Source organism: Pipra filicauda, unplaced genomic scaffold (assembly GCF_003945595.2).
Source record: "Pipra filicauda isolate LSUMZ 115617 unplaced genomic scaffold, ASM394559v2 scaffold211_size2331000_pilon, whole genome shotgun sequence".
NCBI classification, from domain to species: Eukaryota; Metazoa; Chordata; class Aves; order Passeriformes; family Pipridae; genus Pipra; species Pipra filicauda.
In genome coordinates, this window is record NW_024104323.1 from 552,294 (window position 1) to 579,089 (window position 26,796).

General features: G+C 47.0%; 3 protein-coding genes across 7 annotated transcripts in view; 1 reads left to right on the forward strand and 2 right to left on the reverse strand.

The window, feature by feature from the left end:
- Window positions 1–444: 444 nt before the first annotated feature.
- ZSWIM7 (zinc finger SWIM-type containing 7) lies at window positions 445–11,634 on the reverse strand. Of its 2 annotated transcripts, none has more exons than XM_027744150.2 (6): window positions 11,535–11,634; window positions 10,490–10,587; window positions 8,711–8,732; window positions 5,875–5,977; window positions 1,326–1,430; window positions 445–762 (listed from the first exon to the last, which is right to left on the reverse strand). In XM_027744150.2, exons 2-6 carry the CDS (start codon window positions 10,563–10,565, stop codon window positions 646–648), a joined length of 423 nt encoding a protein of 140 aa, XP_027599951.1. In that variant the 5' UTR covers window positions 10,566–10,587; window positions 11,535–11,634; the 3' UTR covers window positions 445–645. The 2 variants fall into 2 exon arrangements, with proteins under 2 accessions (XP_027599951.1, XP_027599945.1); XM_027744144.2 differs by lacking the exon at window positions 11,535–11,634 and adding an exon at window positions 11,374–11,488.
- On the forward strand, window positions 11,624–23,402 carry TTC19 (tetratricopeptide repeat domain 19). 3 transcript variants are annotated; one of them, XM_039381050.1, is made up of 10 exons: window positions 11,624–11,828; window positions 11,940–12,016; window positions 12,085–12,195; window positions 12,825–12,863; window positions 13,352–13,408; window positions 13,533–13,594; window positions 14,101–14,195; window positions 14,395–14,549; window positions 14,825–14,987; window positions 21,529–23,402. In XM_039381050.1, exons 1-10 carry the CDS (start codon window positions 11,639–11,641, stop codon window positions 21,582–21,584), a joined length of 1,005 nt encoding a protein of 334 aa, XP_039236984.1. In that variant the 5' UTR covers window positions 11,624–11,638; the 3' UTR covers window positions 21,585–23,402. The 3 variants fall into 3 exon arrangements, with proteins under 3 accessions (XP_039236984.1, XP_027599896.1, XP_027599904.1); XM_027744095.1 differs by lacking the exon at window positions 21,529–23,402 and adding an exon at window positions 15,433–15,758; XM_027744103.1 differs by lacking the exon at window positions 21,529–23,402 and adding an exon at window positions 15,436–15,758.
- Window positions 16,905–26,796, reverse strand: part of NCOR1 (nuclear receptor corepressor 1) — a 60,606-nt gene continuing 50,714 nt past the window's right edge. For both annotated transcript variants that reach the window (XM_027744066.2, XM_039381036.1), the window contains exons 36-47: window positions 26,581–26,754; window positions 25,954–26,119; window positions 25,187–25,683; window positions 24,613–24,741; window positions 23,880–24,037; window positions 23,415–23,638; window positions 22,838–22,975; window positions 21,604–21,746; window positions 20,979–21,032; window positions 20,418–20,639; window positions 19,929–20,111; window positions 16,905–19,720 (exon numbers count right to left, since the gene is read on the reverse strand). In XM_027744066.2, the coding sequence (XP_027599867.1) occupies window positions 19,533–19,720; window positions 19,929–20,111; window positions 20,418–20,639; window positions 20,979–21,032; window positions 21,604–21,746; window positions 22,838–22,975; window positions 23,415–23,638; window positions 23,880–24,037; window positions 24,613–24,741; window positions 25,187–25,683; window positions 25,954–26,119; window positions 26,581–26,754 (2,276 nt within the window). In that variant the 3' untranslated portion in view covers window positions 16,905–19,532. The remainder of the gene's footprint in view (window positions 19,721–19,928; window positions 20,112–20,417; window positions 20,640–20,978; window positions 21,033–21,603; window positions 21,747–22,837; window positions 22,976–23,414; window positions 23,639–23,879; window positions 24,038–24,612; window positions 24,742–25,186; window positions 25,684–25,953; window positions 26,120–26,580; window positions 26,755–26,796) is intronic.

Consider the following 26,796-nt stretch of genomic DNA (forward strand, 5'->3'; position numbering starts at 1 on the left):
GGAGCCAGAGCTGGAAGGAGCTGGTTCCCAGCTCACTGGCTGGTGTGTGGATTGGGAAGCAGGAGTGTCCTTCCCCCTGTGCCTGACATGCCTTGCCTTGCCCACCAGCATGAGGTGGTCAACTTGTCTGGAAAGGATCAATTTAAAGCACAGCAACCAGGGTGATGCTTCCAAAGATGCTGTGTTACAGCAGAAGCACAGACCTGTCATCAGTCTTGAGGTGCTGGGGGCCCCCCTCCCTAGTCCCTGGTGCAGGTTTGACAGTGATGGATCAGAAATTGCTCTGAGCAGCCACCTGCAAAGAGCCACAGCAGCTCCTTAATTTGAGGATCACTAAGAGACCTGCTGGAGCGTTCGCATCCCCACATCACAAGCACACGATATCACAGATTAGTTAAAACATCTTCAGAAATCCCAAGAACAGCCTAATTAATGAAACAGAAGTCAACACAGGCTTCTTAACATTTATTAATTAATTTATCAGTGCAAAGCTGCTAATTAATGTCATGCTTGGCTGCAGCACAGTAAGAAACCTGCCAGCCACCACGAGCATTTGACAGCCTTGCAGATATGAAAAATGCCAGCTACACCTCCAGGAGGGTACACAGAAAGTACAACCCTTTCATCAAATCCCATTCAAATCCTTCATCCTTCCTCCTCTTCCTCAGCCAGCAAGATGCTTGTGAGCTGCTCCTCAGAGACAGTGAGTTCCTGGCAGGCTCCCATGGCCTGGCTGAGGTAGACGGCGAGTATGTGTTTGCACTGCAAAGTTAACGGGAATGTCGTGCTCTGCCTGGACCAGGGATCCATCCTGGCCAGAATGGGTCTAATAAACCACATGGTCCCCTCCTGGCATGCCAAGCCCTGGCACAGGTGGTGCTCTGTTTGCCCCAGTTCTGCCACCAGGATAATGTAACGCAGGGATGTGACACAGAAATGTGTCCTGGCTCCTGACACCCTCCCCACAACTGCAGCCAGCTGAGCCCTCCCTCACTGGCACCAGGTGAACTGCACCCCTCCATCAGCCAGATTCCATCTGGCAGTTCTATTAGTGGCACAAGCCCTTGTCCCAGGAGATTGGGGATTATAAATCTCTTGAAAGTCGGAACAGGAGTGCATCATGAACAACAAAAGCCCTCCCCAGCGCTAGTCCCCTCACCAGCTGCAGCTCTCAGAGGCCAGTCACACAGTGGGTCAGGCTCAGCCTGCATGGCCAACTCAACACTCGTGTTTGCTCCCTTGGAACTTTCAGGCTGCTCATGGAGCAGAGCACAGCCTTCTCCCCTGCTCCCTGTCCTGGCCCCAGGCTGAAGCAGAGAACTCACCAGAAGGCTCACGCTCTTCTGCAACACAGAGAACCCGAAAGCAGGACATGTGCAGAAGTGGCAGGAGCTGTAGCAGGTGTAGAGTTTGCCTGAGTTCCCAAGGACCTGAAACAAAGGCAGCCAAAGGGTCAGAGGCAGCATTCCCTTTTAAACTCTCTCACTCAACCTGGACCTGGACTGAGCCCTCCCACCAATGATTCCCAGCTCACAGCTGGTAGGTGTCACAGTACAAGTGTCCCCAAACACTGCAGTGACCCAGCTAACCTTGAGGCTCCTCAGATTCCCCATGCTCTCTACAAGCTTCTCTCCCCACAGGTAAGGAAGTGCTCCTGCACCTCTGCTTGTACAGACCCCAGCTCCACTGACTTGTCTGCTGCCAAGCGACCAGGAGAAGGGCAGTGGCACCATCCCTGATCTCCCTGTGAGCTGCCAGCCCCTCCAGTGAGCTCCCTCCCCCAGTACTGGCAGACTGCTGAAGATGACAAAGACTGCCTTGTCACACAAAGCCCAGTTGTGGATCCAGAGCCACCACGGGCCTGGCGATGGAAGGAGAGCAGCAGGGAGCACTTGCAGTGAGGCCTTTCCTTTTCTAACCACCTCCAGTGGCTGGAGGCTGCAAAGGCTCTTGCTGTTCTGCTCCCAAAACCAGCTGCAGCTACTGGAATCCAGATTTGTCTGAATAAACAAAGTTGAAGTCTCCAGAGAAGAAGCCTCCCTGCTCCATCTCTGGTTTGGGAACAGCACTGCCTCCGTTTCCCACATGCTGTTCCCCTGCCAAGCTGGTCCTGAGGCGTATTCCTGCTGCACCAGGGGCACGGGGTGCAGGCAAATGGGTGAGGGAAGCATTTGTTCCAGCACAGATAAACAGACAAGCAATCTGTGAGCTGCTGGAGCTGACTGCAGGATATAGGAAAGCCAGCCTATGGATTATTATTTCTCTTTTGGTTTCTTCAAGACTGGAAAATAGCTTTTAGAAAGCTACTTTAAGGGCCAACTGCTCTGCCCTCTCCTGTGGCAGGGGAAGGATCTGCACACTGCACACCCCAGGCTCTGAGGGCACAACACACCCCTCTCCCACACCAGGCTTTAGATTCTGGCTGGATTTGTGGCTCACATACACCTAAATCCAAAGGAAAACCACAAAAAAGTGCAAAGCCAGTGGAGCTCTGCAGAGTGCTGCTCCCCTCCAGGACATTCCTGGCACTCCAAGCCCCTCCAGAGGAACATTGTCCCTCCCAGTCCAGAGCTGCACTTGCAAGGGGAACCTTCTCCTGCCCCCTGAAGCTCTCTCTGCACCCTTTGCCCAATAGGTAACATCCAGTTTAGGCTCTCCCACAAAAGTTTCTATGCCTCAAAATCCCTCTTAGTCCCAGCAGATCCGGGACACATTCCCATTTCAGTGGAAACCACTCTTTTTTCAGTCTGGCCTTTACCCTGTAGTCCAGGCTGAGTTTGTTTCACTTGTGATAAGCTTGTTTTCCTCTAGCCCCTTTGATTGTTTTTTCCAAGATGAAGTATTCCGATGGTGCCTTTCCTTCAGAAGTGTTTTCCTTTGAGGAGGGGGGGAAGCCACAGACAGACACTGCCAGATTTGGGCTGAGCTTAGAGTTCCCCCATCCTGACCTAGATGGCAAGAACAGAACACAGCTTCTGCCTAATAAGGCAGAATCTAAAATCCAAATACTAAGAGAAAAAGGTGCCTCTGTTCCTGGCCAGCTGCAGCCCAGCCAGGCACGGGGGTGCTCTCCTGGCCCTGAGATGCCACAAGATTTCCTTCTGCCGCCCTCATCTCCAGGCATTTGCTGGTTGCACAATGAGGAAAAATCCCCTTGGTGGTGTCCCTGCCGGTGTGTGGGGACACAGGAGGGTCAGCTGAGGCACCATGGCAGCTCCTGCTGCCACCAGCACACACAGAGACAGACAGCACCACAGTCTGTGCCAGGGCCCAATGCTCAAACCCCACACAGTTCTAAGAAATGAATGGAAAAAGACATAAAAGAGAAGGACCTCCTGAAAGTGCAGGATGTGAGCAATGCAAGTGGCAGTTGGCAAAAGGGCTAAAGCACTGCCTCCCCCCCTGCTCATTGGCTTCACTCCACAGCTCAGCATTCCTGCAACTTGGGCAGAGCTAAAGGGAGCCCCAAATGCTGCCTGGTCACCACTCTGCACTTCTGCCAAATCCAGCACAGCTCCACCATCAGCCAGATCCACCATCTCTGCAGCAGGTCAGGGTTATTTATCCCTGAGCTGGAGTTACACGGGTTGGATTCAGTCTGCAGCACAGGCAGGTGTCACACAGGCTCTCCTGGGATGATCACAACTCTGAGGTAACATCAGCCCCTGAACACTCCATCAGTGCTACTCCTCTATTAAGCAGCAAGGGCATTAATGCCCAGGCATTACAGCCCAAATCATAGCTTTCACTTGACAGAGAGGTCTTTCTTCTCCCATCTCAGCTCCTGAGGGCAAGAGCTGCCTACACTACAGGCTGCAGTCCTAGGGCCTGTCTGAGCAGAGTCTTCTTCCCCTGAAGCTTTACCTAAGATATGCTGGGTGATATGGAAGTATCAACATTTCAGATTTGGCTGTAACGACCCAAAAGAGTTTCACAACAGGACCAGCCTCAAAGAGCACAGTTCTCCAGATCCAGCTGCAAGTGAAAGCACCACCTCACATTCCAGCTCAACCACATCTGGGTGCAAAAGGCAGAGATGACTTTCTGGGGAGTAATTAAAAGGGATGACTGTGGATGTGTCCGGGCAGCCATGGGTGCCCCCCTCTCCCCAAGTGCACAGAGCTGGGCTGCATGTCTACACCACACACACAAATGAAGTGGCTCTCCAGTGCAGTGTCCCACCCAGAGTTTCTGTTCCTTCGACCCCAGATTGTGTTCCTGTCACTGCTCCAGCCAGTGGCCTCAAGGGAGGCTCTGCTCTTTGTTTCTGCATCTCAGACAGCTGCTGCTGAGGAAGAATTTCACAATGGGACCAACCTCACACCCCCAGAGAAAATATCTCTCCAGATTCCTCTGCTAATGAACTCATCAGTGTGGCCTTAATCAGCAATCAGGCTCCACCAAAGAGGAATGCTGCTGGGAAGCACACAGGAACTTGCAGGCAGGGGCTGCTTCCTACAGCTTTGCCCTGCATTAACTCCTGGTGACCAGCCCTGACCTACCTGTCCTGGGGTTCCTTCTCCACAGGGGAGCCCGTGGCTCCCTCTCCCTGCAGAGGCAGGAGGAGAGTGGTTCTGACACTTGCTCTCTTTCAGTGTGTTGATCCAGCTGTTGGGGCCATCAGTAGTTATTAATCAATGCCCTGCAAAGCTCTGCCTTAGCCTGCACGGCCTGACAAAGCTCTGCAAAGGGAATGTGACCATTCTCTGCCCAGTGGCATATTCAGACAGGCAACAGTAAAAAAGGAAAAGCCTTTGAGCATTCAATTAATTATTGAGGCAGCTGCTGTCTAAGGGTGCTGGAAGCAGAGCTTCTTAGGCTTTATCAAATACCCACAGGCAAGCCCTCAATTAAAATCTAAGGCTGTGTTCTTGAGCACTGTATGTTTATGATTCATGACTCTCTGGAGGGGCCATGTTCTCTCCAGGGCCCCAGAGGCGATAAAGACTCGATGTGCAAATGAAGCAATGCAAGCCCTGAACATGTGAGAAATGTTTGTGTCATTACCCAGGCCTGACTTCACAGCTCTTCTCTCACCCTAAATGACCCCAGAGCATCTCAGGACCTCCACTGGAGGAGAGAAGGATATTTAGAAATGTTCCTCTTACCTGCTGTAACAGCGAGCAAAGAGATTTCCCTTCTGTGGTATGTGAAAAGCACAGCCCCAGGTTCAGCAGTGGAGGGGCTGTGCTACCTGAGGGGGTCAGGAGTGCTAAGTGGGAATTGGGTGCTCCACCAAATCTCTTAAAGGCTCCTCTTTTCACCTAATGAGCCTCAGCTCCACCTCCCATCCTGTGCTGCAAGAGGAGTTTGATCTTTAGGGCTAAGGTGAGCTCTTCTCCCTAAAATGCCATTTTATTAAGATGTTTCTGTGATTCACAGATTTGGCTACAAGTGAACTAGAATGAAACCCACGGAATTTGGCCTGCATCACTTCCTCCCAGGCAGCAAGGATCCTCCTGCCAAGCAGAGGTCAAGAGGTTTGGTGTGCAACAGGGAAAGCAACGCAGTGATGGCAGATAACACTCTGTTGTGTACAACTGGTCAAGAGGAAGAACTTCCTTTGTTGCATAGGATGAGAGTAATAAAGCAAAATTAGCAATCCCTAGAAAACTTCCTTCTGACTGTGACACCCACAAACACATAAATTATCTCTGACTGGCTGGGAGCCACAAAGAAGATGGCAGTGTACTGTGCTGTTCTAATTCTAGTCCGTGGCTGCTGCTGTCCACTATCACTTCTGAAGTTTGTAAAACACTGATATTCTCTCTGTGTTTATCCAAGTGCCCTTCCATGTTCTGCAAAGTCAGGAAAGTATTGGCTCACGTGCCAGCTGGAAAGCATCAGAAAGCAAGGCTGGAGAGGAGTGTGTACCTGGTACAGGGTCCTTCCACTGGGGGACGTGACTTGGGTGACAGAACATTGATCCACCAAATCCAAAGCTGGGACAGCACATGGGCCAAATATGAACCTCAGCCTGAAAGAGAATGTGTCTCTAGTTAGGTCACACCACAAAAAGAGGCCACCAGGCTTAGCCCTAGTCCATGGATGTGGCCCTACGGAGCCTGCAGCCAAAGCAAAATAAGACATGCTGGCAAAGAGGAGCTGCAGGAAGGAAATCCCAGGGGATGCAGCTGAGGTTACAGACAACAGGAGTGTCACACACAGAGCCCAGTTATCCTTGCTGCAGTAACTGTGAAACTGTCACTTGAGCACAACAAGCATAAACAGGGATTTTACTGGGAGCAGCACTGGAGCACAGGGGACCATATTTGCTAAAGGGAAAAGGGGCTTGTGCTCTGGGACACCTTAATTGTACATCCAAGCTGTCCTGGATGCATTGTCCTGGATCAGGTGATTGATCAGTTGGCCTTGAATCCCACCTCCAGTCATGGTCCACACATCATGCCTTGGAGCAAGGACAGAGCCAGGATGACACAGAGCTCCTGGAGCAAAGGAAGTGCAGCAATGGGGCTCCTTCCTCATCCCAGGGAAATTGGTTTAAACCCTGGAGGATGAATGAGTCATTTTGTAGTGATGGAGCCTCCTCTATCACAGTCACAACTGAGGGATAAATTATTCTTTCTCTACCCACCAAACTGCATAAAGAGGAAGCAGGAAACTATCAGGGAATGATGTAAGACACTCCACTGCACATGGAGCCACCAGATAGCAGCAGTTTTACATCTCTAATCCAGCTACAAGCAGGGCTCAGAGACAGCAAAATTATTCCAGATAAACACCCAGGGGCAGCACGTGCTATGTCCCTCCACTCTCCCTAAAACCCCTTTCCCCTTCCTTCCAGGCAGGAATGCACTACTGCACAGCATTTATGGATCAGAGAGTGCCTGGGATGGGGCACAGACAAGGCTAAGCCAGGTTTGCTCAGGCACACGACTCTCCTTGGCTTCAGTGCTGTGAGGCAGCCCCACGGAGGCACTCACTTCTGTCTGGCCACTGCTGTGCTCCCTGCTGTAAAATTCCACACCAGCAAGTGGAAAATAAAGAGCTGTGAGTCCTTAAGGCACAGCAACTTCCATCTACACACTCCCTGCACATCCCTGCAAGGAGGATTTATCTCCTGCTGATGCCCTGCATGGTATATGATAAGCTGTATGTTAAATATGGACATCTGCACCTTTAGCCTATTGTCCAGACAGCTTGTGGGCTTAAAAGTAATTCTAGACCTGCAAATCCAGCTGCTCTGAGCGTGTTCCAAATTGCTCAGGGGCAACTCAGTTAACTTTGCAGACCTTTCATCCGCTGAGAAAAATCTGTGTAGTCTGGATTAGTTACAAGGGTAAACAAGAAGAAAATCAGCAGTGATGAAAAGATAGCACAAAACATGAGCAGGAGAAGGAGGAACGTTTCCAGCTCCAGTGAGGACACACCAAGGCAGAGCCGTGGCAGCCCAGCAAGGCTGACCTACACCTCTGAGTCAAGCTCATTGATAACAAGCCAAGCAGACAGACTGATTCCAGGAAGACCAAAACTCCAGTTGCACAAACTCAAGGCAATAAGGACTGGTTTCATCTGAGGGCTGAGGAGGTGGGTGGGGGAACGCTTAACGTAAGACATTCCTTAATGATTAGGCCTGGGACTAGAAGGGGGCTGAGTTTAATGAGTTTCAGTAACTCTTTCAAATTTAGGGAGTTCTTTTCTCATGTATATAATTTGATCAGCTTAACAGGACTTCAAGGACTTCAGAGATTTGGAAGAGATTCAGAAATTAAATCAGAATACTTCAGATCTGGTGGTTACAGGGGACTGATGGAAATCTGACTGCCAAGAGTTACCACCCGACCCTTATTAAACTTAACATGGGAATTTCTTTCCTTCTCTTTTCTTTTGTGATGAGAAGGAAACAAAAAGAGACTTGTCAAATCTAATCCCACCCTTCAAAGGCCGTTTTGGTCCCAGGAGGGGGAGCCAGCACACCTTTCACAAGTGTTACCTTAGACAACTTTAACACAAAGGGATTAAGGCCTGAAAGGGTTCCTGGTGATCTCTTCTCCTGGTAGGCAGGAACACACACTTAAAGATAAATCTGAAAAGTCTCTTTTCACTGTGACACTGCCTTTTCTCCACCTTCAACACCAATTACTGAGGGCTGATGTTGTGAAACTTGGATCTCTTAGGAGACTGCTTGGGAACGACTGAAATGTTCACAAGCTGCAATCAACACAAGGGTGATCACACTGACCTGAGAACAGCAGAAACTTCTCAGGGTAATCTTCAGGTTAACAATTCCCTCGTGCAGGGAGATGATACATTCACTTCTCCCTTTCTATCACACGTGCCCATGACTCAGAACAAGTGACCTCAGGGTGCTGCTGTGCTCACAGTGATGGGGACATAGTGAGATGCAGCGGCCTGAGTCACCCTGAAACACAGTCCACTCTCACAGAAAACTCATTCCATGTCTGAGGGTGGACTCACAGCTCAGGTTAAAACATCCTGGGTTTAAATTAGAGCAGGTTGTCACAGGAGATGCAGTGACACAGAGAGAATTCCATGAATTTCTGGAAAAACCCTTGAGATGGTCTCTCTGAACCTGCATTTCCAGCACCAGCAAAACCACGCAGCAGTTACAGGTTTCATGCAGCACGTGGTCAAACACAGGAGAAAACTAGCAGTGCTGTGATGAGAGCTGATCACCAACTGCCCTTTCAGGATACCTGGGACAAGAACTGAAGCAAAAGATACTCACCCCAGCAGCAGCTCATCAGGGACTGCAAGAAAAAGAAAAGGAAACGTGATTTTGCTGAATTTCCCTACTGTGAGAAACAACATCACAGGGAGGCCAGTGCCTCCCTAAGGTACCCCCAGAGGCCACACAGGACTGCAGGGCTCTAACCATCCTCTCTAGCCACCAAAAAAGCAACAGGGAGTAGCAAAATTATTGCTATGGTAGTGCTAAGGCACTTACCAAGTACAGCAATCACAACCCCAGGGATTAATTTTAAAAAGAAATGCAGAAGCCCACATGTACTTTCTTTTATGATATCCTACTTTTAAAAGCACACAATAAAAGCCATGGGGCCTCAACAACTTACTCTGTCACTTTAAGGAGTTGGTTAAAAATATATATATATTGTTTCCCCTGAAATTCTTTTGGCAAGAGTTGAGAACTCAACTTTAAAAATGTTGTTCTTTTCCCAGCACAGACTTGCAGGGCGCCACTAGTTTATGGCTTTTAATGCAGCACACAGAAACATCATGTCTTCAATTATTGGAACTTCTTGTTAAGCTGGAAAGTTACACTTAAAAAACCCAGTCTGTTTGTTGTACTAGCAGCTCAGGCTCTGCTTGTCCAATCTGATCTTTCTGTTATCACCCATGGGACACAATGTACTATGTCTCCATATCCCACTGGAAGATCTGGATTTTTTTACTTTAAAATCTTTTGTTCCAACAATTAAAAATATCCTCTATGACTTGCACTGTCGGTTTGAGTTTTCCAACTTTATTTTAATTCTCCAAAGTGATTGATCAGTTTGTTTCCACAGCTCTGTCTCAGTGTGTGCCTTAGTACCATTGTGCTTTAAGGAGAAATACACCTTTAAAGGAATGTTGACTTCTTTTTTTTCCCTTAATTTACAACAGGATTTAAAAAGCTCTTTTAAAAGTCACGTGTAGATTTTGGATCTGCTCTAACCTGACAGGAGCCATGCTGCAAGTGTTCCAAAAAGCCACTGGGGTCACTCTGACAGTTTAGACAGTAAGTGTCTGCCCATTCCTCACTCCCACGTAGTGCTCAGACACACTTCTCTGAAGGCTTATTTGGTTGCTTTTAGTGTAGCTAAAAATATTCCTTCAACAGACACTTTCCTTAGGAAGAGCCATTCTGTGCTACTTATCAAGTAAACATTAATACTCTCTTAGCACAGATTACAGAAACAGTCAGTGATCCAAAGTGCAGGGAAGGTAATTGTTCTTAACTAGCTGCTGGAATTGGCCAGGATTTCACTGTTGGCTTATGCTTGTTTCATTCAAGTAAAGGGAAGTTTGTTCCTTGCCCTGAGATCACCAACACATCCCCCTCTGCTGGTCAGTCTAGCAATGGGATCAGGTTTATGAAGACTTCCCTTTCAACTCCAGTTTTGAAATTAAAATTAAAAGCAGCATTACAGAAGCACAGCAAAATTCCTGCATAGAGGGACGTAAATTATCATCCCTCAAGTGCAACCACATCCACCAGAAGCTCTAAGAAGCAGCATTACCTTAAGTACCACATTCAAAAGAAGTGTCCCAACCAACCTAATTTTTGAATTTGACTTTGAGAAGGGGCTGCTCCCCATTATCTGTGCTTCACATCCCTTTGTGTTGTCTCCACAGAGGGATACAAAGGTGAAGCCCATCCCTGAGGCAACAGGGTCTGCAGAGGATGCAAACAAGGGGTGGCCAAAGACCCTCATCACTGCCTGGGTCTGACAGTGGCATTACTGGCCACTGCCTGCTGGGCTCATCCTGCTTTTCCTTTACATACCGTGTGAGGTCTCCTGAAAAGCCTTTTTGATCTCTTTCAGAAGCTCTTCTGCTACTGCTGGCAAGGTACTGCCCATCCCACTGGCACTGGACTCATCCCTGGAAACGAGAACAGGAGACAGTGGGAAATCATTAAGGTCACTGTGGATCCCACAAACCAGGAGGGTGTATCCAGGCAGTGCTCTATCCCAATCCAGCAACAAGGCCAAGGAAGGGCATCCTCAGCAACTTGTAAAATGTGTTTTTCACATGTTCTGGGAACACGGGATTCCTCACAAACACGTGGGTCTCTCAGATGCCCACAAGCACACACAGGTCCCATGGAGGGGACTGGGGGCACAGGGTGGGGACAGGGGGAGGCTGTGCCTGGAGTGTCCCGGTTCCCTGCACAGCCCTCCCGGCCTTGGCTGCCCTGGAGGATCCCTCAGGGAATGGCTGCTCTGCACTGTGGTCCCCAGGGGCTCCCGGGGCTATTTAGAGCCACCCGTGCTGGGACAGCGACCCTGGGTCACAGAGCCACAGGATGGGTCAGGCTGGAAGGGGCCACAGTGGCTTGTCTGGTCCCACCTCCCTGCTCTAGCAGGGCCATCCCAGAGAACATGGCACAGGATTGTGTCCAGATGGTTCTGGAGTATCTCCAGTGAGGGAGACTCCACAGCCTCTCTGGTCTCTGTTCAGTGCTCGGTCACTGCACAGCGAAGAAGTTCTTCCTCATGTTCAGGTGGAGCTTCCTGAGCTTGAGTTTTTGTCCCACTGCTCGGCACCCCCGAGCAGAGCCCGGCCCATCCTCTGACATCCCTCCTTTAGATATTTATACACATCAATGAGGCCCCCTCTCAGCCATCTCTCCTCGAGGCTGAACGCCCCCGGCTCCCCCAGCCTTTCCTCGCTGGAGAGACGCTCCAGCTCTCCATCCCTCGCTGCCCCGCGCGGTTCCCGCTCCAGGCGCTCCGTGTCCCTCCTGCCCTGAGGAGCGCGGCAGCGGACACGGCGCTCCAGGTGACCCTCCCCGGGGCTGGGCAGGGGGGATGGAACCGCTCCCTGACCTGCCGGCGATGCTCTTCCCAGCGGGAGCAGATCCCGATCCCGCTCCGGTGCCCGCCTCCGGTGACGCCACTGTCGGCGCGCGCTCTTAAAGGGCCCGCGCGGGATGGCGGCGGTGCCGCGGGCCCTGTCCCGGCTGCGGCCCCGGCGCTGCCCCGCCGTGCTCCGGCCCTGCCCCGCCGGGCCCCGCGGCCACCGGGGGCAGCGCGGCGGCACCACCGGCACCGGCACCACCACGGCGTTGGCGCGGCCGCGCTGGGCCCGCCCGGCCGGCGCTGCACTGGCCTTCCTGGGAGGTGAGGAGGCCGCGGTCACCTATCGCCGGTGACCATCACCCATCCCCGGTGACTCCATCGCCGGTGACTCCGTACTCAGTGACTCCGTCCCCCGCTGCCCTGTCCCCGCAGGGCTGTCGCTGTTCCCCCGGGACGCCGAGGAGGAGGAGGGCGAGGACGCGATCATCCTGCTGCTGAAGAAGGCCAAGGTGAGGCGCGGGGCCCGCGGGCGGTCGGGGCGCGGGGCCCGGCGCTGACCGGCCCCGGGTCCCCCCAGCTCAGCGTCATGAAGGGGGAGCTGGCGGAGGCCGAGCGGCTCCTGCACCAGGCCCTGCGGCTGTCGCACCAGGAGGACAACAGGCAGGCCATCGCCTACACCTACAGCGTGGTAAGGGCCTGCGGGACACAGGTGTCCCCGGGCAGGGAGGGGTTGTGCCGGATTCCAGACCTGCGGTGCAGCTGGAGGGAGAAACAAAAGCAGCTGAGTTGAGGCTCGTCCCTGCTACTGTTGCCTAAAAGCGGCACTTGTAAGAAACTTCTAAAACTCAACTTGTGAGTTTTAGAAATCAGGCATTCTTTAATTGGTACCAAGGGCACTGGTCATCGTTTCACCAAAGTGCACACCGAGGTATCTCCACTACAGCTCATATGTCAGCATTATGTAATTATTAATTTTTTTGTTCCCTGCACTCCTGTTACATATTCATGACACTTCCCAACACTTCTTAGCATATATGCATATCCTTATAAGATCTCTGAGGGTCTTCATTGAGGGTCTTGGTGGTCTTCTCTGTCTGGAGCCTCCCAAAGTTCTAAGTGACCGCCTTCAGGACAATGCACCTGGTTAAAAAGTAACTGGGTGTTGCCTTGCTGGCTGCCTAAACCTCCCTCTTTGTTGTTTCTTTAAATCACTTGGCTCACCTATCTGTAGTTTCTAAGCACTGCCAGTTCTTGTTACATCTCTAAACCCCAACATCACTACCTTTGTGGAGCTTCAGCACTCTTTGTCTCTTCCAGATGGCAAACGTGGCCTTCATGCAGGGACAGCTGGACAATGTGAGTAACTGGTTTTCCCTCTGAATTTTAAGATGTTGGCATCTCGTGCAGGATCTCGAAGCTGTGGTGTGCTGGGACAAGCTGCAGGCTGAGGGCTGTGAGGCAGAGACTCCCCAGTGCAAAGCAGAACAATCTGCCATAGAACTGCCAGTCCCATGAGCACGTGATGCTGAGAAAGATGCTCTCACGGTTAAATTTTGAGCTCCAACATGGTGTGCAAGGGAAGGAACACCTCTTACTGTCAAATGCCACAGCTGAGCATTTAGGTGGCTGTCCTGAGGAGAATCTGGGAAAGCCCTGAGCACACACAGACATGGTAAATGCCTGGCTGGTATAGCAGTCCACTGGGCTCTGGTCAGCCTTTCACTTCTAACTTGATGCACAATGTAAATGCCACCACTTTGAGACAGGTCTCTCCAAGCAGGCTGCCTCTGTTTTGTTTTAAGTGCCATCATTCCTTGGTATCCTCTTCAAAATTCTCGTTTCAGGCAGAAAAGCTCTACAAAGCAAGTATGAGCTATTTGCTTGCAGGGGACATGAAGGAGGTATGTTTTTCTGAGAAAGGCAACAAGATGGGGATTTTTAAGTTCTTAAACACTCTGAGAAAGTAATGTTTCTGTTGGGGAGGTGCAGGAAGAATGACAGTTGCATTGTGTGTCCTCCTGGCAGGATGACAATGCAATCCTTGAGATGTCCCTCAAGCTGGCCAGTATCTACGCTGCTCAGAAACAGTGAGTTCCCTGCTAAAGGCATCTTTGGCTTTCATCTCAGCAGAGGCTCTTTAAGAACAGAGTGCCTGAGGAAGCTTTGATGTGACAAGACACCATCAGCTCAAAGGTTCCCACACACATATTTGCCTGCCCACTGTTGTGTAGCACAGCAAGTGGTTTAAGGACCAGCCCAGCTCAGGGCAGAAGCAGCCATGGAGAACTGAAATCCACACCTCCCTGGGCAGAGGCTTTTGGAGCAGTTGGTGGCTGGTGACTTGTAGCCTCATTTTTCAGTGAAGCCTCAGCATGGGTGGCCTGAGTCAGCCCTGGTGGGGGGAAGGGGGTCCTATCCACCCCCTGGATCCTTTTGCCCATGGGTCAAGAGAAGGGTTCAGGCCATGATAAAGAGAGCACTGAGGGGCTGCAGAAGGAGAAAATTAGCCTTGCAGGCCCTCTAGAATGAGGGGTTGAAGGTGTTCACATTTGTCCCTTCAGGGATGGAAGGGGCTTTGCTTTGCACTTTTCAGGGACAAATTAGCCATAGCTGGATACCAGTTCTGCATCCTGACCTTAGAGGAGAAGATTGCCAAGCAAAAGGACTTGCCTGAGGATGTCTTACCAGGTGGGACTGCCTTGTCTGCCAAAGGCTCCTCATTATCCTTTCTCCATTTTCATACCCTTGATGTTGCTTTCCATATTACCTAAGCACCACCTTCATGTCAGTCCGTTATCTTGACACTGCATGAGCTTCCTGCTCTTGTAGGATGGAGACTTGTGCTTGATCCTGGACAAGTGACCACTTCACTCCTCTCTGTTTGCAGCTGAAGAAAAGGCCAACACCCGTCTCCTGCTCGGGATGAGCCTGGACTCCTACGCTCGGTACCTCCTGAGCGTGAACCAGCTCCCAGCGGCCCAGAAAATGTATGAGAAGGCTCTGCAGATAGCAAATGATGTTCAGGGAGAGACTCATCCACAGGTGACTTGTACTACAGTGGTTGGACCACTAAAGAAAGAAAGGCTGATCTCTAGGGAGCTTTGCTGACATCCAGCATGCCCAGCACTAAGTAAGGCTGTTTTCCTGCCAGGAAGGACGAGCATGCAAATGTAGAAATATAAGGCACTTTCTTACTGAAAGCTTCTCTGGCAAATGCTGCTTTTATTAGAGTGACAGGGGATGAATGTGATGCTTCTGCTGCCTCAGACTGCTGCACAAGTCTTGCTCTGAGGATTCCCCTTTCCATCCTGGTGCAGACTGTGGTCCTGATGAACGACTTGGCGACTGTGCTGGATGCTCAGGGGCACCACGACGAGGCCTATTCCTACGTGAAGAGGGCGGCAGAGCTGGCAAGGGAGACTCAGCACCCCGAGGAGCACATGGTGCTGAATAACCTGGCAGCGATTCTGATGCACAAAGGTCAGTAAATCAATGCCCAAGCTTGTCACTGTGCTTGACTGTATTGTAGCACTGAACTATAGTGTTGGCTTTGCTTGACTAGTTTTAGTTTAAGCAGTAGGTCTGACTTTGTGAAGGCAATTCAAACTGAATTCAACTGCTGACCCAGAAGGTTGCCAGGGGGTCTTGTTCACCTTGTCCTCTGTGTACAGTTACTGGCTCCAAAAGGACAGAAGACATGCATGAGATTTGTTTCCATGAGATATTAATGCTGATGCAGCACTGTGACCAGTCATTGTTGCTGTCCAGCTGTCACAGGTGACAGCCCAGCAGGATATTTTCTGAATCTCCCTAGTTCATGTGCTCCAAGCAGTCCTTGTCCTTTGCACGTGGTCAGCTTCAGGAGGGGACTCTGAAAATGACTGATGTACCTGGGTAGCCATCCCTCTTTTCCCTCTTGCTACAGAAGACTTTCTGCAAGCAAAACAAGTGTACAAAGAAGCTCTCAAGCAGGCACAACAGAAGGGGGATGTTGCTTCTGTCCAGCATATCCAGGAAGAATTAGCCGAGCTGGCCAAGAGGAGAAAGGGCTCCAAATAAGTTTGGCTACAGAGTCCAACCTCGAGGTGGCCCAGGGCAACAAAGGCTGGTCAGCACAAGCAGCCTGGGACCAGCTCAGTGCAATTCTCCAGGGGAGCAGCAAGGAGGAGTTCAAGGACTGCTAAATAGGAAGGGCTGCTACTGCCCAACAACTTATCCCAAAATAAAGGTGTGAAATCTTAACTATGTGAATTTGTGGTGCAGTGTGTGGTTAGAGTGACCTACTGTGCTAGTGATTTAACTTTGACTGCCAGCAAAGGGCAGGCCTGGCCTGGTATTAATACTTGCAGTTAAGGAGTAGTTGTTTGCTCCTCCTGCCTGTTGCAGAAGTGTTCCATTTCAAAACATGGCTGTACTAGAGCAAGTCATGAAAAGGAACAGGCAAGAACTGTCTCACTCTTTACATCCTGGACAGCACAACAGGGGCTACACTTTTATCAGTGCTACAGTGCAGTGTGTTTGAACTTCAGGAGAGCATTCCCCAGGCTATACCTGCACTGTGACAGAGCTGTAACCCTGTGTCCTTGTCAAACAGGTTGCCTGAAGATCAAGGGTATTTCTTCAAAGCATTGAGCATCCAAAGATAGAACATGCCTTCTCAGGGGAGGGGTGAGACTGTTACCAAAACAGAGCTGTTGTCAGAAATACAACACTTGGCTCCCTTACCCCAGTGGAGAGCACACGGAGTGCCAAAGCTCTCCTCCTTCCTTGGATAGGTCAGTGTTAGAATGCTGAGGCTTCCTGTTGGAAAAGATGGTATGTACAAACCCAGCTTTGTCAGCTACATCCCTTCATGTGAATCAAGTATGAACAGCTGCTTTATGCAACAGAATTCTTCAGTTCTGCCCTGCCAGGAAGCCTAATGTTAAAGACAGAGGAGAATTAAACCAGAAATTATCAAATTCCCTATTTAGTTAGGGTAGCAGAATTAACTAGTTCTGTCAATAACCAAGCATAATTTTAACCTCTCAGTTGTCAGAACTTCAGCTGGTTGGGACAACCCTCAATGTTAAATGCATCATTATTAGTTCACTTCCAGTAGCAGCTTCAGCTCTGCTGAACTTAGAGCTAAGGCATGTGGGTTTTCTGGAGTAGAAGTTCACTGAAGCTGAAAAAACTTAAATCATGTACATCTTTGTTCTCAGCAAGCTCTAGGAAGTAAAAATGTGACCGTACTGACAGAAAAGCTCTGACACATTAAAGCCAACCTTTAAAGTTCTGGTTTTAGTTCTGAAGTGGCAGCCCTTGGACAGCAGCAGTGTTAACTGGGAGCCCTGCAGAGCCCCGGAGGGCAGGGTCTGGCTTGATGCTGCAAAACAAGAGGGAGACACAGGAAAAGCAAGTGGAGAACTGATCCCCTTTATTGATTGGTCTGAATCCAGAAGTCACTGTCTACTGAAGACATTGTGTGGAAATTATGATGCATGGGTTTTTCAAGTCTTAAATGATTTCAATATCAGAATCACGAACCATATCAAGATGAAAGCATTGTGAAAGCGCTGATCAGAAATCAGGTAAAAATTTGTAGTAAACTAAACTTTGTAAACATGACTTACAAACACCTTCCTGTTTGAAACAGGGCAGATGTAATTCCATACTTGAAGATTACTGGAATTGTGGTAAACCCTAACTTAGGCTCTGGAGAGGTTTTTTTACACTGGAGAAGTTAAAACTCAGATAACAAACAAAAAAGCAGCAACATTTTATGTGCAAATGCCACTCAAGCTGTATCTTAGGAGAAGGTGACTATCCTACTTTGGATATCTTGCTGCTGCTGCAGCAGTAACATGAAGCTCTGCAATGAACATGCTATACTTACTGTACAGGTAGCAAAGACATTTGTCTGTACATGCCTCTTTCACATTGTATTTGTTACACTAAGAAAGTGAGAACAAGTGAGCTTAAGAATGGAACTTAACTCTCCACTCCAAATTTAAATCTACAAAAAGGGCAGATCAACTCGTTTTCCAGTATATGTTGCTGTGGGAACAAAAAAGAGAGTTAAAATAAGAGCACAGGTCTACAAACAGGATGAAAACTGCTTCAAGCCAGAAGGGTAAAGGATGGGAGGATGAGAGAGATCTTTCTTAGACTGCAAGGAGATTTAAGACTGCCAAAGGATCTACTCTGATGCAGTGTTTAAAGAAAGTAGCAAAATAATTCTGTATTTTCAACACAGTGTCAAGTTTCCAAATGAGTTCCTTTGGATTTTTTTTGTTTCCCACACTTGGGGCAAAAAGGCTTTCCTTAAAGGACTGAAAACAAATTTGCTGTTGATAAATAGTTCTGTGCTTCTTCCTGTTTGTAACTGGACCATCACAGTCCCTCCATTGGCTGCAGAGCTCACATGGCTTAAGGTTACACACTGCTTTACACCTTCCATACAATGATCACAAACACAGCGGTAAAGTCCAAATATTTTCACTGGAAAATAACTTCAAGGCAAAGACTCTGTTGATCAATGGGATGCAAAAGCAGTTTGGAATCTGACAGACCACGCCACCCCCCCAGCTCAGTGCTATCTGTAAATCAGTCCTTCTACCCCAGAAGAGTTAAATTCACTTCCTGAGGTCAGTGCAGCATAAAATAAGATGCTTCTGGAGATGGATGTCAGGGCACCCTGTGATATCACTAACCAGATGTGTGTGTACATGAGCTACAAGCATACCATAGCAAGCACTGAATGATTAAGGAGACTCTCCTAGTACCATATACAATTTAAAAATAAAAATCACCCTAACAAGTATTGCACACTTCGGGAGTTAAGCCAAGCATTTGTAAGGACTTCCACCAAAAGCTTGCTTACAGGGACTGGGACGCAGACTTCAAAGTAATTATTACAAAAATCAGATTGGAGGAAGGTAAAAATCACAGTACCTATTTCAAACTGGTTGTAACAGAAGCCAAGTAGCTGACTCGTGTGTTGCTCAATTATTCTATAAAAGCACTTTGTTTTATTTAAACTTGGGATGTAGAGGTTTTTCTTCTTAAAGGATTTATCAACCCACCCAGAGCCTCTTCAGAAAAACCATTTGCTGTGGTTAAATATGACAGGAAAATTTAGTAGCCTGTTTTGACTGCATACAATGCAGAAACAGAAAACACTAAGATAGGCTTTTGGGGCACAGTCAAAATTCCCAGTGTGCATAACAGTGAGGTATGCCTCCAGAAGCTGTTCTTTTTGTTTCTTTAACCTTTCAAAAAATGAGCCATAACATACCCATGCAATAATATTTCTGCAGTGTTGCTAAATAAAACCAACTGCACCAAAAATTTACAATGTGGCAGAATTTCAAATTCAAAGAAATATATCATCTTATTCCAGCGAACCGGACTATGTTAATGTACAGAATTCACTAAGGGGTCAGTCTTAAAAATCAACATTTTCACAAGAGCTTGAACACCACTGAAAGAGTGTGTCTAGGGAGAAAAAAAAAAATTATATAAAAGCACAATGCCTGCAGGAAGTGGCATGGCATTAAACGGGCAATGATGGTGGGGAGGCTGGGGTTCTGGTTAGGCTAGGCTGAGAAGGAGGCTAGGGTTATGAAGAGTATTCTACACTGGAGAAAATGCTTAAAAAAAATTACAAAATGACCCCCAAAGTTTAGGCAATGATTTGAACATAAGTACACCAGATACTATAGCAAGGGAAAAAACACTGCAAAAAGTACTCTCTATTTACAGAAGAATGATTTAAAAGACATTATGGTTTTCTTTACAAATAGATGTAGAGCAGGAATAGTCCACATTTTTAAAAACTCTTTACATATTTATCTTTAGTAAGTCAACCTTCTCAACCACAATCCTCCAACGCACAGCCTGTGCAGAAGGCATTGAACAGACTCTCCAGCAATTCTTCATTGTGTGGCCCTTGCTCTCTTGGAAAGTCTCTGTGGGCACAAGTCAAAAATAGATTTCTTTTTTTGACCCGCAAATTAAAAAAAAAATAATAATCTGCATAGTTCAGTCATCACTGTCAGACAGAGTCTCATATTGTGCTGAAAGCAGTGGTGCAGGCTCTCGCTCCCATATCCTGTTCTGTGGGTGAGTGGTTGCTTGGCTCATGGACGGGGGGGCACAGGCGATGGATGTCGGGGGGGTGCTGCTGAGCATCCTCATCGTCAGCGGGTTGTAGGGAAACTGGGTGGAACCTGGATCAAAAGGCAAAAACAGGAGCTGTTCTGAGAGATCTGTGTAAAGCCAGGCTGGTGTTGGTTGTGACAACTATCAGAAAATCTATTTCAGAAAGTCCTCCATACACTGTGTAAGCCGATATCCAGTGTTACAGTGTGTCAGCACCTCAGCTTTCTACAGACACTTCCTCTCGTTTGTGAAGTCTGAAAGAACCCCATTCCTCACCTGTTGATGAAGGCCTGTCTTCCCAGGCCCACACTGGCGTCTGTCTGTGGTAGTCCCCTTCTGAATGTACAGATGAGACAGAAGAAGGTCTTTCAGTTCCCAAATATCCCTGTCCAGGAATCGGAGACTTCGACTTCCTGCTGTTTGACTTGCCGATGAGCTTCTGCTTGCTGACTCCCCCTCCTGGGAACAGAAGCGACAGATTTCACAAAAATTGCATTTTAGCCTCTGTGTGTTTGTTTCTCTAAGTTATCATGCAGCACTGAGAAGCTTCAGGCGTCCAACACACCCTGTTCTCTCTTCCCCATTCCATCAATGTTGTGACAGGTTAATCCTCCTGAAAACCCAGGACAGCGGAGGGAATGCAAACACCACCTCTGTCACTTCCAGAGAAAGGACAGTGATTTTCAGTGACACCGAATTTATTCAAACCCCTGATTTATTTATTTTAAGACCATGGGATACTTAGGAGTTGCAATAATACCTCACCTGAATTTGGTGATGGATTGGCTTCTTCCCTACGTGTCTCGTTACTCGCCGGTACCGCGGCCCCAGAACTGCCCGGTGCGACCCCAAGGGATTGTGACAGTACAACTCCGTGTTCCTCACTCTTGTCATCAAAGTTTCCCATCAATGCTTTCCTAATAATGTCTTCCAGACCCAGATTACTGGCAGGATCTGCAAAGGAATGACCCCTCGAACTGACTGCACCTGGGAGAGAAAAGAAAACAGGGAAAGGTGGGAAGGGAGGCAAAAAACGTCTCAGAGAAATTACAAAGAGATGTGGGGAAACATTTTAGAGAGAGGCAGAAAAGTGGGGAAAAAACAAATAAAGCATTCTTGCTTAAGTTCCCATTTAAATATTTTCTGAAAGGTTGGTCATTTTGCTTTTCTCTACAATGCAAGAAACCAATTTTCATGTAGGATATTAACTTTTACATTTTCATCATCTTCCTCATTTACTGGACTCCCCAAAGAGTATAAATTTAAGATATTACATTAGTTTACTTTTTCTGAAACACATGTTGTTTCTTTTACCCAAAAACTTACCTGAGGTAGTGACTGCTGGCAAATTGAATATTTCAGTCCCTGGCTGAGCAGTTGCTGCAATTAAAACACAACATTTCACTGAATTTTTCAGGACTGATGATCACTAAGTTATCACTCCTAGCTCTACTGCACAAGAAAAAAAAACCCCAAAAATATAGTTCTAGTATCATATTCCACCATGTCAGTGTTCATTCCTGAAACTATATTAAAATTTCATTTAACAGATATAATCATAAGGGCCAAGAAAACGCAAACCATTCAGTTTCCAGACACCTTTCCAAAAAGGAACATGTATAACAGTTAATGTTGATCTGAAGCAAACTACAGACACAAAGTTAATTAGAATAATATCAGGTTTTAACATCTTTCTCATTAATTGCGTGTTTTTTATCTCTCAAATTAAGTGTTAAAAAGATTAAATGTGACAGTCCTACATACAGCAGCATTTTAAAAAAATCTAATAATATTCTGATTCTACTGGTCACAAATTATTATATGTGTTTTATGTTCCTAGATTTAGATTAATTCATATTATTTGAAACATATTTAGGTCAGGACACCTGTGGATGGCAGTCACAGAAAGCACAAGCTGGAAAAATTGAGTGAAAAGGCAAGTCCTGCATACCCATGTCAGAGTCACCTCCACCAGATGAGTTCAGCTTTCGAAATATCTCCTGTTTCTTGGATTTTACCATTGGTGAAGTGTTCTCAAGTTTGGTGAAAAACGAAGGCAGGTAACTGATACTGCCTGGAGAGCGAGAGTCAGTCCTGCCAAGACCAACACGTGTCAAAGAGACAGAACATCCAAGATGTACATTTAAATCTTTCCAAAAGCAGTCAGGCAGAAACCACTAACGTTGTATGAACACTGTGGTGCTCAATAAAAATTGAGTTTGTTTAAGCAGCAGTAATCTGGCAAAAAAGCCTTAATTAAAATCCCCAAGAAACAATTCATACTTAAATTAAAAACTAATCTAAAATAAAGCAAAAAAGACTCTAAAGGTTTCCTAACCCAAAATCCTTACATTTCTAAAAAGTGCAGTCCTGTTCCCAAAAATCCCTGTGATCTAGCTAACCTCCATCATGGACTGTAACAACCCTGCCAGCAACTGCAGAGTGGAGGGGGGAAAAAACCCAAGGAAAACTGAATCAATGTCACCAGCATGAGCCTTAAATAAGTACATTGGCTGCTACTCCTTCCTCAGCAGAGCAAATGGCAGGAGCACCCACTGCAAAGTGCATCTGCCACAGGTCTGCAGACACCAGCACTGCCAGTGTGCCAGGGATGCTGGGCACTTTGATGCTGCAGGTGTGGCAGAGTGACAAACAGCCCTGGGACAGGGCTGCCTGATCCAGGGACCTCCTGACACCCCACCTTCACACCTCCCAGAAGTAAAGCTCCTTAGCTTAGTGATGTTTCAACTGATTAACTGCTCCAGAATCATGAGTGCTGGAAGCCAGGGTTCCTCCCCTCTCCACCAGGACAGTATCCAAGAAGCCAATCAGGCAGAAGAATACAGAATTATTTAATAAATATCGTAGGAAATGCACCTTTCTCAAAAACCATTTCAGTTTTATAGAACTGGTACCCATGAGGAGCTTTGTTCTAACATTTTCTACCAGATACAACACAGAACACACTGAAACTGAAGACAGAACACGAACAGATGACCTTTCACTCAGCCTTCCCAAAGCACCTCCCAGTAGCAAATTTTGGATGTTAGTGCAGAAGGATCAACTGTGATTAACAGCTTTCCCTCTGGTACCAGAGGAAGATCACTTAAACTGCTCTTTAATAAAGACACTGTTTGCAGCACAAAGATCCAGAATAATATTTTTAAAGTCAGCTTTACACCTACCTCTGTTCAGTAGGCTCAGTTCTTTGGGAAAGCAGAAGAACATTTTCCTGTTTCTCATGTACAACTGGGACCTGAGGTGGTGAGATTGGCTCATAGGGCTCTGAAGAGACGTGACTCCTCTCTGGAGATTTTCCAGGCCTACACCCATAATTCAGAGACAGATAAGTACTCTTAATGCATGGACAGCAATAGTTAAGTCATGTAATTGTTTTCCAGTTGTTTCCAGTTGCTCCATAACTACTTATGTCTAGTTATATGTTACATGCTTTAGTCTGCTTGGTGACCTCAAAAAAATGACTATGAATTGTCCATAATGACTCCGGTAAGTTTTAAGGAATTAAACATCTTCACCCCTCTAAAGACTGGAACTTAAGCAGAAATAGTGAAGGGAAAACAGTTATAAGTTATGTTTTGGAGCCAAGCAATTGTCAAAAACAGTATGAGACAGATGTTGTCTAAAAATAAGACAAAAAGGTACCTTTACGTCCAATCTACATCAAGATTAATGCACTTTTTTACAGAAATACCATATCTGGGAATTAATTAAAGTTGCAGTCAAACTGAATACATGCATTACCTTCCCCTGGCCTTGTCAGACAGGTTTTCAGGTGACACTCTGGCACCTGGCCGCTGGTGGTGGACAGACTGTGACTGTGCCTCGGGGCTGTAGCGATTCGACGTCTTTGCCCGGCTGGAAACAGGTGTTGGAGCAGGGGTGGAATTCTGGAATGTAGTGGTGGGAGGCTGCAAAGAGGCCTGAGAAGCTGCCTGGTTTCTTGCAAAGTCTTGTGTAATAATTTGCTGAATGTCATCAAAAAGATAGAAAACAGATCTTGGTCAGATATTGGCCAGAGTGTAGGTATTCATGAACTAGATGAACATGAGACTGATTGCAACAAATGGGATTATAAATCCAGGTACAACATTTTATTATATCCTCAAGTAAAACTAATAATTAGAGAATTAAGTTCCAAAACATGTGTTTACATAATCAGAATACAACACTTGTCACATCTGACAAGATGCAAGCAAATAAACCTACACAGATGTGATCAGCAAGGGTGATGAGCCGATGGGTCCTGGGCACATGTGCCATCCCTTCTGCCTGGGAAGAGGGAGGTGGAGGTTGTTGGGGTGAAGGGGGTTCCTGCTGTGTCCTGTAGCGGTGAATCGGCCCCTCATACGGCCTGTTTGGGTCAGCTGGTTGAAAAGGAGAAGGCCAGTCTGTTAAGCTGCAAGGTTTGAAACTTCTGTGCTTAGAAAATTTAAAAGATGAAGAGTTTCTGCATTAAATTTTAGGTATCCTGTGTGATAACCACCTTTTCCACCTTCATACACAGGCCCTACAATTTATAAGATAATAAAACTTCATTTCACAATGCAGGTGATTTTCAGCTCATTTCTCAACTGCAATACTTTGAGCATCACCAACAGGTAAAAAATTGTGGGCATCAACACCACCATGCATTGATTTTAAAGAACATATTGAAAATTTCTAATTAAATCAGTGACACTGTAAAGAAACTCTGTTTTAATGTGTCAGTTCCAAGACATTTGCTCTAGTTTTTCACTGCAACAACATACTTCCAACAAGAAAAATATGGTATACAGTCACTTTGATATTTTAAATAGATAAAATAATAGATAATAAGATATATAATTATAGATAATGTTGAATAATAGATAAAAGATATTTTAATTTTTTATGAATTTGTGGAGCTGGTAAATATAAGAAAGGTAACTGAGAGAATATTTGCATATGCAGATAAACTTACTCTCTGCCTGGCTTGGTTTAGGTGTCTCTTGTTGATAGGGCTGTAGCTTTTCTTGAGCAGGTACAGGGGAATTTGCAGGGCTAATCACCTCAATGGCGTCTCCAGGAGCTTCATACCGGTGGGAGGATACTGAATGTCAAGCAAAGGTTGTGGAATAAGGGGTAAATATCACAGAAATTTTTTGTTGCCCACACAACACTGGTGCTTCCACTGAAATGGCATCAGTGAATGACAGTCAAAACACTGTCTTTTTCTCATGATAACCATGGTGACACAAATACTTCCATAAAACAGTGTTTCAACATAAACCAAATAATTTTCAGTTTCCTGACTTCTGATAAGGTTACTCATATGATCCTGCATTTCATGCTGTAGCATGGAATCTGAATAAAGCAAACAACTCTGATTTTGCAAGAGTCTCGAGTCACTATTTGCAAAAACTGTTTGTCTATGAAGTGTTTCTACTGCGCAGAGCTGAATATTTTATCATTAAACATCCACATCATTTCACATCTTATTTCCCTGAAGGGCTAAGACAGACAGCAAAGAAGTAGACAGTGACTAAGATACGTACAACTACTGGAAGAATCTGAACTTTGAGAGCCCCTATCTCGTGCATCCTTGTCTGAAGCAATCTGTCGAGTGATGATCACATCTATGAAGTTAGCAGCAGTAATTGTGGTCTTTCCTCGAGTTCTCAGCTCTTCCTCGTACCTGGATTTAGGAGGAGGTCCTTTCTCTTTACCAGCCTCTGAATAGACTACTGATGAAGACTGTCCCTGGGACTTGCCACCAGAATAATTTGCAGATGTATAGGGGCACTGGACAGGCCTCTTTTCTACCTCCAGTGTCTTCTGTTCCAGCTGCTGCTGGTCAGTAACCACAGCTGACCGGCGGCCCATGTTCTCTTCTATCCTGGTTCCTTCGTGCTTGTTCTCTTTTGCTTTGGCAACTTCCATCTGAGGAGCAGAGGCTGCAGCATCTACCAGAGCTGCCAGGGCATCAGCAGCAGTGTTGTAACGGGAAGCTGGTAAGCCTTGAGTGATAGAGGGAGCCCCGGGGGTGAGCTGCCTGTTGGAAACATTGAATAGTCTGAATTATATCACAAGGAACAAAGAACTAGAGCCAGATCCTGCATACAATGAAACAAAGCTTTAGTGACCCTCCTTTCTCTCCCAAATGGACTGGTGAAAATGCACTGGATTACTTCTGATAAATCCAAGAGCAGTCAGAGAGTGGGATATCCTTAACCCTGTAGTATTTTCCTCAGGCTAAATGCAGCTTTTAATAAGCTCAATTATTAGAACAGGTATCTCTGCAACAGTAACTTATAAAACATACATGATACGTAGTTGAGCAGCAGGATCCAGAGGTGTGATTACACTTGTCCCATTGGTTCCTTGAAAAATACTGGGCCTTTGCTGCAGGATGTTTTCCTGGGTTCTGACTGACGGGGATGGGGACCGGACATATCCATGACTGCCGGGTCTGCCAGGCTGCTCTGTACCTGCAGAACACAGAGTGGAGGGGAACAAACAAAAAATATATGGATTATTCTTATAACAGTGCAGAACTATGTATCAGTGCTGTATCCTCCACATCCTTCCCCAGGTAGCTCCACCACTCTGGATGTGGTGGAATGTATGAAGGTTTAAATGATAGCATTGTGTTTACAATGTTCTAAATGACATGCAAACTGTGCCAGTGAAAACTGGGATTCGCTCCTTCCCCAGGTACTAGGGGAGTACCTGAGGTACTAAGGAAAGCTCTGAGAGAAAGATCAAGAAGCCTGGTACTTGTAGAAGTTGCAATTATGACCAGAACCAGTTGCAATTATGACAGGAACCTGCCTGAAGTGCAGACTGAAACCAAAGTGAGTAACGTGTTAGAAAGCTGCTGTTCACAAGAGTGGCCACAGAAAATGAGCAGTTACAGTTCTACAAGACAACTGATCCCACATGCACTGACCTGGTCGGAGATAAAGTTCAGCAGGGACTGAAGTTATTCTCTCCCTCTCACGTTCTCGTTCTCGTTCCCGCTCTCGCTCACGTTCCCTCTCCCTTTCCCGTTCCTTCTCCCTCTCCCTTTCCCGTTCCCTTTCAGCATTTGCAGCTGCAGAAGCTGCCAGATGTGTGGGGTGTCCTGGAAGGTCCACAAGGTAAAATGAAGTAGCAAAACAGAGAT